The 19633-nt window shown below is 40.0% G+C and overlaps 1 protein-coding gene across 8 annotated transcripts in view; it reads left to right on the forward strand.

Annotated features, from left to right (window-relative positions):
• Window positions 1-19633, forward strand: part of Pls3 (plastin 3) — an 85952-nt gene that overhangs the window by 47984 nt on the left and 18335 nt on the right. For all 8 annotated transcript variants that reach the window (XM_090326938.1, XM_090326934.1, XM_090326942.1 and 5 more), the window contains 4 exons: window positions 7456-7619; window positions 14731-14860; window positions 15969-16101; window positions 19307-19388. In XM_090326938.1, the coding sequence (XP_090183064.1) occupies window positions 7456-7619; window positions 14731-14860; window positions 15969-16101; window positions 19307-19388 (509 nt within the window). The remainder of the gene's footprint in view (window positions 1-7455; window positions 7620-14730; window positions 14861-15968; window positions 16102-19306; window positions 19389-19633) is intronic.

Consider the following 19633-nt stretch of genomic DNA (forward strand, 5'->3'; position numbering starts at 1 on the left):
ATGTACCGATTTCCTATGTGCAGTTTGTTACATTATTGTGTATATGTCAAGACTTAAATGAGGGAGAGTTCAACAATAAATATGATTTAAAGCCAGGTACTGGTGATTCATGACTGTAATACTAGTTTCTTAGGAGGCTGTGATGCAGAAGATCATAAATTAAAGGCAAACTAGACGTCTACAAGAATATATCTCTGGGGCCGGGAGTTTGGCCTAGTGGTAGAGTGCTTGCCTAGCATACACAAAGACCCAGGTTCAATTCCTCTGTACCACATACATAGAAAAAAAGGTGGAAGTAGTACTGAGGCTCAAGTGGTAGAGCTCTAGCCTTGAGAAAACCCAAGGACAGTGCTCAGGCCCTGAGCTCAAGCCCAGGACTGGCAAAAAAAAGATTGCATCTCTAATCAACAAAATTCCAGGGCCAGAGGTGTGATTCAAGTGGTAGAGTACTAGCAAGCAAGCTGAGGAACAGAGGTCCTGAGTTTGAACATTGGTAATGTGAGTATGCATGTACACACACACACACACACACACACACACACACACACACACACACACACACACACACACACACACACACACTGCGGTTTTGAATGCCTAGTTAATAGTGTCATTGATGACAAGACTGCTTTCTAAAATGCCATTTTGCCACCTCATTTTCTAGCCTTCCAAAACACAGGCGATCCCTCATGGTGCTGAAGACTGTATTAATATTTTCTTTTCTTTTTTTAAAATTAAGTATTGAAAGTAAAATTAGCATGAAACTCTTTAAAAATAATTGCATGCTGTTTTATCTTTCAAGTCTTTTACCAGCTGGGGGATTTAGTAAAAAAGAACTGCTAACCACTGCCATTTAAGGCCCTTCTTATTGAAACAGAAATCATTTTCTTCAAAATATGTGATTTGGGAGCTGGAATAAAGACATTCTACAATTTACTGCATTAAAATGCCTTTGACAAGCTGTAGTAAACTTGGCATGTGAGGAGAAAGAAGAGAGCCGGGGTAGGTAGAACTTATGAGAGATGGCTTGTGTTGTTATCTGAGGAAAGTGAAAAGAAAGAGCCCCTGGCTCTTTCTGGTAAATTGCTGTGTCTTTTGCAAACATCTCAACAGTAGGGAGGGATGATGTGAGCCCTGGACAGTGACTTAAGCTTAGCTAGTTTCTTGTTTTTGTTTTGTTTACAGTTTTGTCTTTTGAAAAGGATCTTGTTACCTAAAACTCAAGTTGTCTGCATCCTGAGTATCTGGAACTATAGCCATGTACCACCACCATGCTGGCTACATGAGACTTTCGTGTGTGTGTGTGTGTGTGTGTGTGTGTGTGTGTGTGTGTGTCTGTCTGTCTGTCTGTCTGTCTGTCTGTCTATGTCCCAGGGCTTGAGCTTAGGACATGGCACTGTCCCTGAGCTTTTTTAGGCTAGCACTCTATGACTTTAGCCACACGCCCCCTCCCAATAATCTCATTTTCCCTCTTTCCCTTTCCTATTTCAAATAAACAAATATATATGATATACCAGGTAACAAAGTCAAATACAGTGACAATATGAGATTAACCAAAGTGCAACAAAAGAGAAATAACATAGTACATTAACAACAACAATCACACAAGATAAAGCCTTTGTTTCCATATCCTAGAGATCCTTTCATTTAGTCCTATCCTGTTTGACCACTTCCGCCTTTTTGATAGTTAATTGGAGATAGGGTCTCATAGACTTTCCTGTCCAGGCTGGCTTCGAACCTTGATCCTTAGAGCTCAGCCTCCTGAGTAGCTAGGGTTACAGGCATGAGCCACCAGAACCCAGCTAACATAGAGTTTCTTAATAAAGTCATGGCAGGTGTCTGCATTTGAGAACACTTGATCTGACCACCACCGGTGCCCCTTGTGCCATTTCTCCTGGGTGTGTGTCCAGGTAGAAAACTAAATTACAGGTATTCAGGCTGCTGGATAGGGACAGGTTTAGAACCAAGAGAATGAGACTGAGCATTAGTTAAGGATATTCCTGTCAGGTTTTGGTTTCCTGAGAAATTGCCATGCTGCCTTTTTTTAAAGGCTATTCATGTATATTTTGCCATGTTGTTCTGGACTAGAGCAGTTTTTCTTATGGTTAATATTTGAGATTCTATATATTTCTACAAGCGGAATTTTTTTCTTGTTCCTTTATATGTGCTTTACAGTAGGCTCTGTATTAAGTTAACAGAGGAAAAGTATTCAAAAGACCTTTATGAAGAGATGTGCAGCTTAATAACAAAGATGGTCACGTGATGACAAGTTCATATTTCTCCCAACCCCTGTCCCATGTTCCTTTCCCTTACTAGAAGCATCTGTTATTACTGCCCTTGCTTCAAAATAGAGTTTCCGCATGTGGTTATTTTACGTTAGTTATATTTTAGGGTGGCTACTTCCTGGCAGCTTTTAATCACATCAGTGAGCTTTCTTTTAATTAAGGCTCAAGAGAGTTTTCACATAGAGTTCAGGCAAAGATTAGTTCTCCCCGTAACTCAAACTTCTAATTCCACTAATACAAATAAACCACCAGATAAACTCTCAGAGCTTGGGTCAGTTTCATGCAGCTTTGAATTTATTTTATTTTCCCATTGTTAAATTTAAAATATTACTACCTTCCACTTCTGTTCCTGAGAATAGGAGAATAACTATTGACTATCGGTTAAATTGCAGGCCGAATGTTGAATAATAACCAAACTTTGAGCCATGCTTAGTACATACCATTTCAGAAGTCAGAGAAAGGAGAATTTTTAAAATATTTCCTTAACTGAAAAAATGAGCTGGGCTATTTGGGTGCCTTAGATCAGGAAGATCACAATTTGATGCCAGCTTGGGCAAAATAAAACTATTGATAACTCATTTCAACCAAAAAGTTGGGCATGCAGGTGCCTGCCTATCTTTCCAACTATGGCAAGAAACATAAAATAGTAAGATCGTGATCTAAGTGTAAGTCCAGGCCAAAACGATCTTATTTCAAAAATAACCAAGGACATAGAAATGTCGCAATGAAATCCTCCCCCGTAAAACTAATATGCCCTAGAAATAGACATCAGTGTGCAAAAGAGCTTGAGGCATGTATCAGAGCCAGCTGAGCAACCTTGAGACCCTGAGTTCAAATCCAAATACTAGCAAGGGGAAAAAAAATGGCTTTCGGGGCTACTATGTAGGTTGGTAATGTCGAGGCTTGACATTATAGCTACATACAACTTCATCAGCCTTTGGCCTAGCAATGTAGCTTCATGGTAAGGTCTTGGGTTCAATCCTCTGCACACCAGAAAAAGTCAAGGATTTCATCAGCTTTCAAGTAGTATGAAATGGCTTCATATAGGATCTTACACATTTTTTGAGGAAAAAAAATCTCCTTTTATGTACCCTGATCCTGACATGGTCTCTCACTCTGCTGGAGGCTCTGGAGCACATCCCATACACTTTTGTGTCATGTGCTGCATTTGCTACTTCCCCTACTTCAACTGGCTTCTTCCATGTAACTTACTCATGTAACTGTGCATTCAATGACAATCAGCGAAGTTACCTTCCCTGACCATTCAATCTAAATATCTCTCTCCCTCACACACAATGTCAGTAGAGCAGTTACTTAACTTTAACAGTTTATATTTTTACCTGCATGATCTGTGTTACACAGTGATGGTGGGGAGTCATGTGCATAGTATTATATTAATCATTATCCCTGGCATTTATCTATTGGATAGATACTAGAGACATTTTCTCCCTGCCCAACTGTGGTGATAAAAAAAAATTTCTCCAGCCAAGTATGTGGTGACAGGTAATCCCAGATGTAAGAAGGATCACAATTTGAAACCAGCCCAACAAAAAGTTAGTGAGACACTCTTATCTAAGTAAACAAGCTGGATGTGGTAGCATACATTCATAATCCTAACATTATAGGAAGTGATCCAAGGGCAGCCCTTGGGTGAAAAGCATTGGGACCGTATCCAAAAAATAACTGCAGGAAAATTAGCTGGGGGCATAAGTCAAGTTGTAGTGTTCCTACCTAGCAAGTGAGAAGCCATGAGTTTAAATGCCAATACCACAAGAAAAAAACTTAAAATATTCCCCACATTGATTATATTATATTGTACATTGTGTATATACGTACCATATTGTAAAGACCTTCTTTTGCTGTCTTTAGTATTCTTGGTTTCAATAAAAGTGTATGATAGAATTTTTTTTGTGTATGTGCCAGTACTGGGGCTTGAACTCAGGGCCTTGTGCTCTTGCTTGGCCTTTTTGTTCACACTGACATTCTATCACTTGAGCCACATCTTCACTTCTGGCCTTGTAGCTGTTAGTAAAGGCCTTTTAAATTAAGGCTTTTAGTTAAGGCTGTTTAGTTCTGGCCTTTTAGCTATTTAGGTAAGAGTCCTAGATTTGTTTGCTTGGACTGGCTCTGCACTTTGATTGTCATATCTCAGCCTCCAGAGTAGCAAGGATTATAGACATGTGCTACCAGTACCTGGCTCAGATTATTTCTTTCCTAATTTCCATGTTTGGTGTTGCTGGAGAAAGTAAAGATTTATTTCCTAATAATAAATTTACATCCTAAAAATTTCCTAAAAGGGTTACAACCCTTTGGAATTTTGCTGTCTTTCTCTCTTTTTTTCTTTTTTGTCAGTCATGGTACTTGAATTCTAGGCCTGGGTCTGGGCCTTGTTCCTGAGCTCTTCAGCTCAATTCTACTGCCCTACCTCTTGAGCCACAGTGCCACTTCCAGTTTTCTGGTGGTTAATTGGAGATAAAAGTCTCATGGACATTAGTGCCTGGGCTGGCTTTCAACCTCGATCCTCAGATCTCAGCCTCCTAAGTAGTGTGAGCCACCACGCCCAGCTTTCTTTTCTTTTATTGTATTTTATTGTTGGAGTAATTTATAGAGGGGTTACAGTTACTTTTGTCAGGTAGTAGGTGCGTCACTTTTCAAACCTTGATACCCCTTCTCATTGTCCCCCTTTGCTTGCCCTGTTTGTCAACCAACAAACTTTCAGTCATGGATCAGGATTTTATTCTCCATATTTAACATTCATTTAATCAGCACTTCAAACATGCTGTTAAAACTGCGGTAGCCCAGAAATAAAAAGGATATTTAAAGCGTCATGTTGAACATCTGCTTGAGTTAGTACCACATGTATTTTTATGAACTCTTTATTCATCTTGGATTAATGTTTGTTTATATTAACTCAAAGTGGGCCCTAAAAGTGGCTGCTATGTTTCAGGTGTGATTTGAAATAGAATCATATTAATTCAGAAAAGTTTTATACTAACGAGTAGGAACATGAAGGCATGGATTCAGTAGAAGTTGTTTAATCACATGTTGGAGTTTTATTGGTATAAAATGTATTTTTCTTATTTTGATTTTTGGTTTTGGTGGTACTGGGGCAAATCCATGGCCTTGTAAGTTATTAGGCAGATGATCTCTCACTTGAGCCATATCCCTAGTCCTGGTTATGGCTTTTAATGTATAAGGTTTTTTTTTAGAGGATCTTCTAGGAAATACAGTCTGGTCTCAAACTCTCAGCCTTACTGTGTCTACCTCTGGAGTTCTGAGATTATAGTCATGTGTTAGCAATGTGTGATTTTTTTTTTGCAAGTCCTGGTGCTTAAACTCAGGGCCTGAATACTGTCCTTACACACATTTTGTTCAAGGTTAGTGCTCTGCCACCTAAGTCACAACACCACTTCCAGGCTTTTCTGTGTATATGGTACCAAGGAATTGAACCCAGGGCTTTGTGCATGCTAGGCGAGCACTATACTAGTAGGCTACGCTCCCGGCATAAAATGTGTGATTTTTAAAAGTGGTCTTAACTCTGTGTGTGTGTGTGTGTGTGTGTGTTTGACTTCAGAGCATAACATTTCATAAGCAGACATTGTCTTCAGTCATGCCCCCAAGCCCTTTTGCTTTAGTTGATTTAGGGGTATGATCTCGAAGTTTTGCAATGAACAGATCATAATCCTCCTAGATATGCCTCCAGAGTATCTGTAATTACAGGAATATATTACCCAACCCAGCTACTTCTGTGTTTATAGTATTATTAACCAAGCAGGCTTTCTTTTTTTTGCCAGTCCTTGGGCTTGAACTCAGGGCTTGAACACTGTCCTTGGACTTTCTCAAGGCTAGAGCTCTACCACTTGAGCCTCAGCACCACTTCTGGCTTTTTTCTATGCATGTGGTAGCGAGGAATCGAACCCTGGTCTTTGTGCATGGTAGGCAAGCACTCGACCACTAGGCTAAACTCCCGCCCCCCAAGCAGGCTTTCTTAAAAATAACAGTACTATTTTTATTTTGGTGGTCCTGGGACTTGAGCTCAGGGCTTGGGTATTGTCCGTGAGCCTCTTCATCCTCAAGGCTACCACTCTACCACTTGAGCCACAATACCACTTCCTGTTTTTTTGTGCCACGAGTGTGGCCTAGTGGTAGAGTACTTGCCTAGCATGCACAAAGCCCTGGGTTTGATTCTGAGTAGTTAATTTCAGATAAGAATCTTATGGACTTTGCTGGACCGGAACCCTCAGATCTCAGCCTCTTGGATAGCTAGGATTACAGGCATGAGTCACCAGCACCCAGTGGTCACTATTTTTTTTTGCCAATCCTGGGGCTTGAACTCAGGGCCTGAACACTGTCCTTGGGCTTTCTCGAGGCTAGAGCTCTATCACTAGAATGACAAGACCACTTCCGGATTTTTTTCTATGTATGTTGTACTGAGGAATTGAACCCAGGTCTTTGTGCATGCTAGGCAAGCACTCTACCAGTAGGCCAGACTCCTGGCCCCTGTGGTCACTATTTTTTTGTCAGTCCTGGGCTTGAGCTCAGGGCCTGAACACTGTCCTTGGACTTTTTCAAGGCTAGAGCTCTACTACTCGAGCCACAGCACCACTTCCGGATTTTTTCTATGTATGTGGTACCGTGGAATCAAACCCAGGTCTTCATGCATGCTAGGCAAGCACTCTACCACTAAGCCAAACTCCCGGCCCCCATGGTCACTATTTTTAAGTAAAGCTTTTTACCCACAGTTTAAAATACTGGATAGCCAGGTGCAAGTGGCTCATACAAGTAATCCTACTTACTAAGCAAACTGAGATCTGAGGATTACAATTTGAAGCCGCCCCAGGCAGGAAAGTCTGGGACACTTTTATCTGGAATTTTTAAGTGAAGCTGTAGCTCAAGTAGTAGAGTGCTAGACTTGAGCAAAAATAAGTTCAGAGACAGTTTCCAGGCTCTGAGTTCAAGCTCCAAGACTGGCCCCCCCCAAAAAAAACCACCAAGATAGATGATGTAAAATCTTAAAATCTTGCACTTTTAATTAAAATATTTTCTTTCAAACATTCTTAGTCTCCAAACAATAAAAAATATTGCAATTAGGTGAGCTTATGAAGCAAACAGAAATAATGGATAATACTATGAATAAACATATCCTAATCTTTGGTTCTTTTTTCTAAAGATCTCAACAGCAATGGATACATTTGTGACTATGAACTTCATGAACTTTTCAAAGAAGCGAACATGCCATTGCCAGGCTACAAAGTGAGAGAAATCATTCAGAAACTCATGCTGGATAGTGACAGGAATAAGGATGGAAAGATACACTTTGATGAGTTCGTTTATGTAAGTATATGAAAATGTACAATTCAGACAAATCACCATGATTCCTTGGTGTCATAGGATCTTGTAGTATAAATACTATTATGTTAATTGTGAAAACAAGTTATGTTCGCAATCTAACTTGCAACCTTTCTGTCGTTGTGCCCACTCTGTTCAGTTAGTTCTTTCAATCTTATATCTTAAGAGAACACTGTTAGAAAGAAAACTCCCTGTGAGAGGTGACCATCTCCTAACAGGGCGTCATTACATGCATCTTCCAAAGTGTTAAATGACAACCTTGATGATCTTTCTCTCTCATGGTGAGTAATGTGTCCCACAACTTTAATGATATACCCTAACTCAGTCTTAGGAGCTTCCTGAGCTAAACTTGCTGATTAAATAGCCATTTTCCTCTCCTGAGGTAATGGTGTTTCACTATACCATTTTCTCTAGGGCGATCATTTTGATAATGAAGACTTAGAAGCATATCTTTTTAGTCCATTGGGAGAGACATTTCAGTTTTTCTTTTGGAACACCTTTGTGGCAGGGCACATGGTTCTTTATTGAAGCCTAACTTTTACTTGCTGAGAGTTGGGATTTTTGAAAGATGCCAGCCATTTTCAATCTATATTTATTGACACAATATTGACATATATAAAGAGACCTTTTGGTTCTTCCCTCAGTTAAGAACATACTGTAAGATTTATTGGTTTGGGTTTTTCTGAGACAAGATCTTGCTATGCAGCCCAGCTGAACTTGCTCAGAATCCTTCTACTTCAGCTTCCCAAGTGCTGGGATGTTAAGCAGGCAGTCACCACTCTTAGTACTTTTTAAATTTTTTGTGGATTGCTTTTTACTAATTTAAGGCTATTTTAGACTAGATTGTATTAGGCATTCCTTTCAATAAATTACGAAAGTTCTCAAACTTCCCAGCATTCCTGTTGGTCTTTTTCATAGTTTTATTTTTTTCCATAAAATTTTCATGTTCTTTCTGCTTAGAATTAGCTCCTTAAAAACTCTGAAAGTCAAGAAGCATAATGACAAAATAATGTCTACTCAGCTCTCAGTTTTTCTGGGGTGGGGGAGGGTGTTAACTTTTTTAAATGCAGACTTTGGTCTTAATTATAATGATATAGCTCTTGCCATTTTTCTTTCGCAATATTGATTTCCTCCCACCATTTTTTTGTCTCCAGTTTAGGCCAAAGCCTTTTGCTTTGAATTCTGTGTTCAATAGTAAGTTGCAACTGAGTACAATTTGAGCGTTTGCATGTTCTCTGCTATATAACTCACTCCCCCTTGTGACTGCATGTTGAGTTGTGAGTAGAAAGCAGCTCAGAGCATCGGCTAACTGTGATACAGCTTGCACCTAGAAATAACAGGTCTCAGCCGGGTGTGGTGGTTCACGTCTATAATCCTAGCTGCTCAGGAGATTGAGATCTGAAGATCGCAGTTAAAAGCAAGCCCTGGCAATGAAAAATCGGTGAGACATCTCCAATTAATCACCAGAAAACTGGAAGTGACACTGTGGCTCAAGGGGTAGTGTGGCAGCCTCGAGCTGAAGAGCTCTGGGACACTGCTCAAGCCCAGAGTTCAAGTCCCAAGACCGACCAAAAAAATGAAATGACAGGCTTCAACCATCAAGATCTCTACTAGACAAAATTATGGCAATTTCTTATGATCTTATGAAGATTTTTAATTGTGTGAGTTTTTTAACATAACTATTTCTATACAGCTTTTAGTGGCTTTTTAAGTGAAGAAGTGAGATAACCTTAATATATCTTTCAAAGTAAAGAAAATGGAGCCCAGTGCCAGTGGAGACTCTATCACTAACCAGGAAAAAGCTGGGCTGGAGGTATGGCTCAAGTGATTAGCCTCAGCACTAGCAGAGAAACTAAAATAAAGCAGTTTTATAATAAATTTGGCAACAACAGAGAAAAAATTTTTTGCCAGACCTGGGGCTTTCTCAAGGCTGGAGCTCTACCACTTGAGCCACAGCACCACTTCCTGCTTTTTGTATATATGTGGTACTGAAGAATCAAACCCGGGTATTTGTCCCTGCTACTCAAGAACTCTACCACGAAGGCCAAACTACTGGCCCCAACAATAGAAGATTTTTAAAACAAAACTATTTAAAAAAACAATTACTAAGAACGTGTTAGGCTAAAATAATGTTTTAGACCTAGAACAAGTCAATATGCTTACACTAATTGATTGAAAACAAACAACTTGGATTTCTAAGAAAAGAAAGGACTCTGGTGCCTGCAACTCATGCCTATAAATCTAGCTACTCACAGGCTGAGATCTGAGGATTGCAGTTAAAAACCAACCCAGGCATGAAGGTCTGTGAGACTCTTACCTCTAGATAACCACCAGAAAACTGGAAGTGGCACTGTGGTTCCCAAGGGTAGCATCCTAGCCTTGATCTAAAGAGCTCAAAGATAGTGCCTGGGTGAAGAGTTCAAGCCCCATGACTGGAAAAAAAAGTGACTAGCAAAATTACCCGGAAACAAGTGGCAACTACAAAAAAAATCACTTTGTATTAATTTTATGAAAGGATACAAAGAGGTCAAAAAAGATTCCTAAAGTTGACCTGATCTGTTTGTTTGAATCACAGAAGGGAAGGGGAAAAAACAAGATGATGAGACAAAGGACAAAGGATAAACCAGAGTAATAGCGATATTCACAAGACAAAATGTTGGAAATAAACTCTACAATTGGGAGGTTGTGGGGGGAGGGAAAATGGGAGTAAAACATGGGAAGGGATAACAATATTCAAGAAGTCATGTACTCACTACTTAATAAATGCAACTGTAACCTCTGTGTACATCACTCTGAAAATAAATTTGATAAACAATTCCCAAAGTTATTGCAAACTTCAAGTACAAAAAAAGAAATTTAATAGTGTACTTTTGTTCTAAGCATTTGAAAATGAAATGACTGGATTTTTACATCGTGTCACTGGTGTTTTATGAACTTGGGCCCCTGCTTGCTAGGGATGTATTCTACTGCTTGAGCCATGCATCCAGACCTTTTTTTCTTAACTTGGCTCCTTTTTTGCTACATAGATGTTAGTAGTTGAGGAGATTATTTCCTTTTTTGTTGTTTATTCACTTGAAACGATCTTGCCAAGTTGCTTGCATTGGCTGGAACTCTTGGACTCAAGGGATTCTCATGCCCCAGCCTCTATAGTGGCTAGGACTACAGGCACACCATAATATCTCGCTAGTATTCTATTTAAAGTAGTATGCTTGTCCAAGTTACGGACTATAAGAATTTCCAAAGAAAGGAAAAATTTAAACCTGCTACTTTGGAAATAAGTCCCATATAGTAAACAATTGTAAATTTGTTTTGCAATCCTTTCCGAAGTCTTTCCTTCATAAGTCATATGACTCTGGGTTGTTTGGGTTTGGCCAGTAGGTCTATGTCAGGCTCATTTTGGGATGGGAAGAAGGTAGCTTCTTATGAAGGATTTTTGAGAGAAAGGCAATGATATTTTTTCTTTTTAAAAATTTTTTTATTGTCAGGGTAATGTATAGAGGGATTACAGTTATATTTGCCAGGTAGAAGGTGCATTACTTCTCACACATTGATACCCCATCTCATGTTTTTGTCCCCATTTCCCTCCCCCCACCTCCTCCCAATCATGTTTTCCCCCCTTCCCTTTCCTATTTCAAATAAACAAATAAATGTATATACAATATGCCAGGTCACAAAGTCAGATACAGTAACAATATGAGATTAACCAAAGCGCAACAAAAGAGAAGAGTAATAACATAGTACATTAAGAACAGCAGTCACTCAAGATAAAGCTCTTGTTTCCATATCCTAGAGATTCTTTCATTTAGTCAAATCCTACATGACCTTATGGATCTAGGTTTTGAGCTTTTGTGATCTTCAGCTAGGAGAGTCCTAGGTTTCTACTGATTATGACCAATGAGGGAAACCATTGAGCCTATGTTCCTTTGGGTCTGGCTTACTTCACTTAATATGTTTTCCAAGTCTTTCCATTTCCTTACAAATGGGGCGATGCCGTTCTTTCTGATGGCAGCATAGAATTCCAGGCAATGATATTTATGAAATGACAATACATTCCCCCAAAGACACTGAAGGACAGTGGGCATTGCTGTGTGGGCAGGATTCACCAGGTGGTCTTCACAGCTGATGAAGCTAGTCCTTCCTTGTGGAGGGACAATGGCACCAAACAGTGAGCTCATCTGGATCCCTGCACAGCCTTGAAAAGCTTCATTGAGAAGACTGAAGCACAGTGGTCAGCCTTGTGCTCTGAATTCTAAGATTCTTACAATGTTAAAGCTTATACTCCCAATAGCTTTCACCCATTCCAGCAGTTGCTTTACTAAAGTAGAAAGGAAAAGGTGAATTTTCAGTCTGTTTGATATATAAACTTTCTGTTTACATTAAAAGCTGTAACGAACGGGAAAATGTGCAATGAGTCATTTGGGCTTAGGTGGAATAATGTATTTTAAAATATTTATAGGAATAGATCTTAGTTGGATAGCAGGTGCTTATTAACTTAACATGCACAAAATCCTAGGTTCAGTCCCCAGCACCACAGAAATAAAAGGAAAGGGAAGGAGGGAGTTGAAAAGAAGGCATTATAAGTTTTTCTCTTTTTTTTTAAATTGTTATTATAAAGGTGATGTACATAGAGGTTACAGTTACATAGCTAGGTAATGAGGACATTTCTTTTTGGGCAATGTCACTCCTTCCTTCTCTCTCTCCCTGTTTTTCCCTATCACCCCCTCCCACAAATTGTATAGTTCATTTTCAACATAGTGTCTAGTGAGTACCACTGATGCATTCATTCACCCTTTGCTCCTCCATTCATACAAAATTTTGTACAAAGCTTATTTAATATTTGTGCACCTCATTCCGAAACATCAGAAGTCATTCTAGAGTATGTAAGTTATCACATTACAGTATAGAACTTTCTTTTTCGTCCTTTTTCTTCTTTTTTTTTTGCCAGTCCTGGACTTGAGCTTGGGGCCTGAGCACTTTCCATGGGCTTTCTCAAGGTTAGAATCCTACCACTTGAGCCACAGCATCACTTCTGGCTTTTTCTCTGTATGTGGTAGCAAGGAATCGAACCCAGGTCTTCGTGCATGCTTCGTGCAAGCACTCTACCACTAGGCCAAATTCCTGTCCCCTTTCTTTTTATTTTAATCATCTCATTTTCCCATGGCAAATGCAAACTGGGATCTGTCAACGGAAATTGTGTATGTTGAAACAGCCTAATTTCTAACAGGCAGTTATACTTAACACAAAAGCACTTACATAGAGAAAGCCAGCCTGGCACATCACTGTAAGGCAGTGCCATGTTGTGCCCCTTGTGGTGTCATGTGGTATGGCAGGGATGAAGAAATGCCACCTGTCAGCTTTTATCTTACTCTCCAACTAAGTGATACAAGATTGGAATGAAGTAATGGTCTCTTCACTAAGCCTGGTGCCTTCTTATCAAAAAGGGAAGCTACTGATCAAACACATTCTAATTTGGGCTTTGCTACTTTCGAGGGAGTGACTCAATTGTATTAGTTTGGCTTGAATAACTAAAAAGTTTCCTGGAGCAACCAATTCAGCTGGGAGTCACTGCTGTGGAAAAGAAAGTGGGTTCATCACTTGCACACACCATCTCGAGAAGTTAACATGTCTGTGCACCTACACTACCTGTATGATTCTTGGTATATCACAGATTTGCAGATAGAGAAACTGGGAAAGCTTAAATCAATAGCTACTAGATGCAGGCAAGTCAGGCTTTAAGAAAGATAAGGGGTCAAGAAAGATAAGGGGATGAGATGATACACACAGCAACATTTGTACAAATTACAAAACATCACTTGTTCTCATGGTGCCCTCCTTCTTGAAACCTGTCAGTCTTGAGCAAGGCTTTAGTGTCTCCTAGGCTGGGTTTTTCCAGCTTGAACTGCTATATATTGTGAGCACATTCTAGTCACAAGCTATAATCCCACTGAAATGAGAATGTATGTGTTTGTTGACAGTGTGAAAGACCTTTGAGTTGCTTTACATTTCTTCAGCAAACTTTCCATTACAGTTGTGTTTTATTTTGATAGGGTCACTTAAATGAAGGTTCTAAACAACATTTAAAGGAGATCTTATAAAGTTAATGCACATTGTGTCTATGTGACTGTAGGCAGTGCTATACCTTGGTAGATCAAGATCAAGTTTGGGGTATTTGGGAAGTATATAGAGACACCATTAGAATTCCCACTCAATCAAGTGAGTGAGCCAGAATATGAAACGTTCTTTGTTGCAGCCTGTTCTATGTCATTCTAGTGTGCACATTGACTTGTTAGCCATGGACCTTATTGTGATGAGAAGCTAGGTTTGAGGTTATAAACTCAATGGTGGAGTGGATACCCTGAGTGTTCAAGGCCCCTGGGATCTATGTTCAGAAACAGAGATAGAGAGAGACAGAGACCAAAAAAAAGGTTGAAGTGAGAATGGGAGGGAGAAAAAGGAAAAGAGAGGAAATGATTTTTCAAATCCTGATTTCCCTGCAACTTTTGATTAAATGACCTCTTACATCAGCTACCTTTATGCTACACTTAAAAAAAATGGCCAGAAATGTTGCCATTCTTTAATCATAAAATGAAGTTAGAGAAGCAACACTATCCTTCTGTATAGAAAATTAACAGATTGGCCTGTACCCTTCAATAACCCTAATTTTGAGTTTACCAGGGATTCAATGCATGTAACACATCATATTTTTGAAAAGTGGGTGCAATCGACCTGGAGCTTCATCCTTAGTAGCACTGATAGTGCTTGTTTAGCATTGCAAAACAACTCAAGCCTGGGGCCGGAAGTGTGGCCTAGTGGTAGAGTGCTTGCCTAGTATGTACAAAGACCTGGGTTCAATTCCTCAGTACCACATTCATAGAAAAAGCCAGAAGTGGTTCAAATGGTAGAGCATTAGCCTTGAGAAAAGGAACCCAAGGACAGTGCTCAAGCCCAGGGCTGACCAAAAAAAAAAAAACAAAACTCAAACCCAATTTTCCTTTTTAACACTCATCAGGTGGGGAAAACAATAGGCGATCGAGATCTAAAAGAAAATAAATGTGCTTATTTGTTGTGTCAATCAACAAAATTATTTTCTTACTAGATTTTCCAAGAGGTGAAAAGCAGTGATATTGCTAAAACCTTCCGCAAGGCAATCAACAGGAAGGAGGGGATCTGTGCTCTGGGCGGGACTTCAGAACTATCCAGTGAAGGGACTCAGCATTCTTACTCAGGTAATGGGCTCCAGGTAATAGCGATGGGATGTGCTACATAGGGTAGCTACTCTGTCATGAAGAATTAAGAATCCTTTACAAGAATCCCACCAAGCCAGGTGCCAGTGGCTCATGCCTAGCATCCTAGCTGCTCAGGAGGCTAAGATCTGGGGACTATAGTTTGAAGCCAGCCTAGGTGGACAAGTGTGAGAGAATCTCATCTCGAATTAACTGACTCGGTGTTAGAGCGTCTATCTTGAGTGAAAAAGCTACACTGAAGTGCAAGACCCTGAGTTCAGAAATAAAGAATCTCAGCCAGGTGCCAGTGACTCACGGTTATAATCCCAGTTACTCAGGAGGCTGAGATCTGAGTTGGAAGCCAGCTTGTGCAGAAAAGTCAGTGAGATTCTTATCTCCACTTAACTACAAGAACCAGTAACTGCAGCTGTGACTGAAATAGTAAAGTGCTAACCTTGATCACAAAAGCTTAGGGACAGCATGGAGGCCCAGAGTTAAAGCCATATAACAGCCCCCCCCCAAAAAAACATTGATGTCCTTGGTAACATGCATTTAAGCTTGGATCTAATATTATAAAGTTATGACAGGTTTTTATTGTTTGATTTTTTTTTTAGCTTACAAGAGACACAATTCATGTCATGATAGATGTTATTACAGAAGAGTTGTGAAGTACTATAAATGTAAAATATTTTGTACTGATACTCAGGCTTCATCTCAGAGCCTGGACGCTGTCCATGAGCTTTTGTGCCCAATGTTAATATGTTACCATTTGAACCCCACCTCCACTGTGGATTTTTTGATAATTTATTGGAGTTTTTGACTTTCTGCTCAGACTGGTTTGAAATCATGATTCTCTAGGTCTCAGCTTCCTGGGTAGTTAGGATTATAGGCATGAGCCACCAGCACCTAGCTTATGCATATAATTTTTTAAACATTTTATAAATAATTTCTCTGAGGGTCAGTTTTTGTTCATTTTGGGTTATAGCCAAGAGTCTGGTGTCTGAAAAGGAAAACCATGTGTTTGTTCAACACTGCTATTATAACTATTTTAGACTTTTGGGGTCAAAAGATCAATACAGACTATGAACTGATTTTTTGTTCATAATTTTAGAGGAAGAAAAATATGCTTTTGTTAACTGGATAAACAAGGCTTTGGAAAACGATCCGGATTGCAGACATGTTATACCCATGAATCCAAATACCGATGACCTGTTCAAAGCTGTTGGTGATGGAATTGTGCTTTGGTAAGTTGCTAACTTGTCTTACATCCAGATTTCCAAAAATGCCCTTCCATAAACTTGTTCAATTTGTTTCTGGATGCTTGGCAGGTCCATCTCAAAGAAATAGAAGGAGAATTACCTCACTTCAGTCCCTTTTGTTTTGTTTCGTCTCTTTTAAGTCTTTCTCTATAAAGAAAACTGTCAGAGACTGGGATATTTTCTATAGGAAAAAAAAAACACTCAGCATCCATTTCTTCTCATCACTGAGCAAGCAGGACATTACTACTTCATTCATTTAAGTATGTCATATCTATTTATTCTGAAATTCCATAGCTTCCAAAGGGGGGAAAAAGAGGCTACCTTCAGTTCACTCTCTCCAGTGACCTATTTTTGAGAAAAGCTCCTGTCACTGCAACTGCCCCATAGCCAGCAGGGTCTTGGCAGAAGTGATGGGAAAACCTCAGTGCTTTCTGCTACTGCTTTTTTTTCCCAAAGGCAATATAGCCTACTGTTTAAGAGCATACTCCATGAGTAGTAGGCGCAGGTTAAAGTCAGGCTCGTACACCCAGTAGCCATACAGCTGTGGACTAAGATAGTCAACTCCCGTGTGTTTTACTTTTTTTCTGTCATGAGTATTCCTAATCCAATAATCTGAAAGCCAAAATGCTGACTCGATGCCACAAGGGGACAACTTCACACCTGACTTTATGTGTTATGTGACAAGTCACAGTCAAAATGCAGGTACACTAAAAATAACTATAGGGATGGGAGTTTGGCCTAGTAGTAGAGTGCTTGCCTAGCATGTATGAAGACCTGGGTTCTATTCCTTGGTACCACATACATAGAAAAAAGCTGGAAGTGCTCAGGCCCTGAGCTCAAGCCCAGGACTGGCGAAAGAAAAGAAAAGAAAAGAAAAGAAAGAAGAAAGAAAGAGAAAGAAAGAAAGAAAGAAAGAAAGAAAGAAAGAAAGAAAGAACTATAATATTACCGTCTGGGCCAGAAGTAGTTCCATGATACTGAGGCAGCTTGCCTGGCTTGTAAGTTTTGTTTGACTTAGGTCACACCCTCATAATAATCTCATTATGTGTATGCAAATATTCTAAAATCTGCAACACTGTGGTTCCAAGTGTGCAGTGTGTGCCCTCCCCAAACCCAAGTGGTAAAATTTAGACTGAGGCTCTTGACATTTGAATTTTTATAATACCACCTCGCAAGAAATTTTATGATGAATGGGGAAAATCATGTATGTTTGTATGCACTTATATATGTACATAGAACATACCATGTGCTATCTACTATGTGTATTGGAGGCCCTGGGGCTCAGTCGTTGTCACCAAATAAATTTCAATTTAAATAAACATAAATAGTAACAAATACGGGTTTTCTTTCTAGCCGGATGCTGATAGCTCACCACTGTAATCCTCAGGAGGCTGAGATTTGAGAATCACAGTTTGAAACCAGCCCAGGCAGGAAAGTCAGTAATACTCTTAGCTCCAATGAACTATGAGAAAACCAGACTGGGAGGTGTGACTTAAAGCACTAAAACTCTACCCTGGAACAAAAAGAGCTCAGATATAGCACCTTAGCCCTGAGTTTAAGCCCCATGACTAACAAAAGAAAATAATTATTTTCTTTCTAATAAGTGGCCACTGTAGCCTGACCTTTTTAAAATCTCTCCACTGTGTTACCAGTACCAAATAGAGTGTTGAGCTTCTTAAGACACTCAGAAAACATGTGGTGAGTTGGCTAGAGAGTCCAGCTCATTGATACAGTGCTTTCCTAGCATGTGCTAAGCACTGGCTTCCATCCCCAGCACCATGAAAAAGAAGTCAGACATGAGTGAATGAAACAATCTCCTGCTTGGATGGGGGTATAGGGACTACAACTCAGTTATAGAACTTGGAGTTGGCCTCAGTGTCAGTCCCTGGTTCTTCCCGTAGCATCAACAAAATCTGCTCAAGCCAGGAGTGGTGGCTTATGCAGTAATCCTAGCTATTCAGGAGGCTGAGGATTGCTGTTCAAAACCAGCCCAGGCACTAAAGACTGTGAGACTCTTATCTCCAATTAATCATTGGAAAGAGGGAAGTGGGGCTGTGGCTCCAGGGTTAGGGTGGTAGCCTGGAGCTGAACAGCTCAGGGACAATACCAAGGCCCAGAGTTCAAGCCCCATGACCCACAAACAAACAAAAAATCTGGTCAAAACAATAACGTATTACTGTTTTGTAGATAGAGGAAAGTTTAAATATAAGTTAATGAAGAATTTCAGTATGTATCTGTTTATCGTATTTGTTCACTGAAGTTTTTCAGTAAGGCAAACTATTCCATTGCAGAATATAGACAGTACAGGGCTGAAGGCATAGCTCAAGTGGCTGGGTGCTTGTCTAACAAACTGGAAACCTGAGTACAAACCCATTACCAAAAAAAAGTACAATGATGAGAAAAGAAAACTATGTCCCTGTAGAGTCTCAACTATTATAAACATTTTGGTTGTACTTTTGGTGTTGGTTTTGGTGCTCGAAAAACCCAAGGCCTTTTCTATGCTATGCAAGTGCTTTGCATCCAAGCTACACCTTCAGCTCTGGTCCTTTTTTAAAAACAGTCCTGGCTTGAACTCAGGGTCTGAGCACTGTCCTTGGGCTTTCGCAAGGCTAAAGCTCTACCACTTGAGCCACAGCAACACTTCTGGCTTTCTCTGTGTATGTGGTAACCGAAGAACCAAACCAAATATTTGTGTATGCTAGAAAAGTACTCTACCACTAGGCCAAACTCCCAGCCCCGCTGTTTTTTTTTTTGAGCATTTTTGTGTATATCAGTTTTATTGTGATCAATCAACATGATAAACGTCATCTATTACATTTCTTGTTTAGATCACATGACAGATATGATATAAGGTTTATAGACTCGTTGAGTGTCTCCATCTCTTCTTCTCCCCCTCCTTTTCCTTCCCCCTCTCCCTCCTCCTCCCTTATCCCCCCCTTCCTCTCATCATGGGACTTGAACTCTGGGCCTGGGCGATGTTCCTGAGCTCTTCAGCAAAAAGTTACTGCCCTACCCCTTGAGCCACAGCGCCACTTCCAATTTTCTGGTGGTTACTTGGAAATAAGAGTCTCACGAACTTTTTGTGCCAGGGCTGGCTTTGAATCATGATCCTCAGATCTCAGCCTCTGAGAAGCTAGGCTTACAGGCGTGAGGCACCAGTGCCCAACTGACTTTCTCATTTTTGTTGCAGCAAAATGATCAACCTTTCAGTTCCTGATACAATTGATGAACGGGCAATCAACAAGAAGAAACTTACACCCTTCATCATTCAGGTACACCCTGCTGCTCTCCACTCTTGCCATGAAACTGTGGTATAACACCAGGAAAGCTTGTTCTAACACTGCATATTCTGTACTTGACACATGGGATCGATCTCATTTAATCCTCAGAGCTAAAATTCAGAAAAGTCTGTTTGCCAAAGGTTAATATTAGAACTGTGGTGCAAATCCCTGCTTCACTTCAAAACTCTATAGTCTTGTGGTAGAACGTTTCTAGTCAGGCACCATCATCTCATTCC

This window comes from Megascapheus bottae, chromosome X (assembly GCF_031878675.1).
Source record: "Megascapheus bottae isolate mThoBot1 chromosome X, mThoBot2.hap1, whole genome shotgun sequence".
NCBI lineage: Eukaryota > Metazoa > Chordata > Mammalia > Rodentia > Geomyidae > Megascapheus > Megascapheus bottae.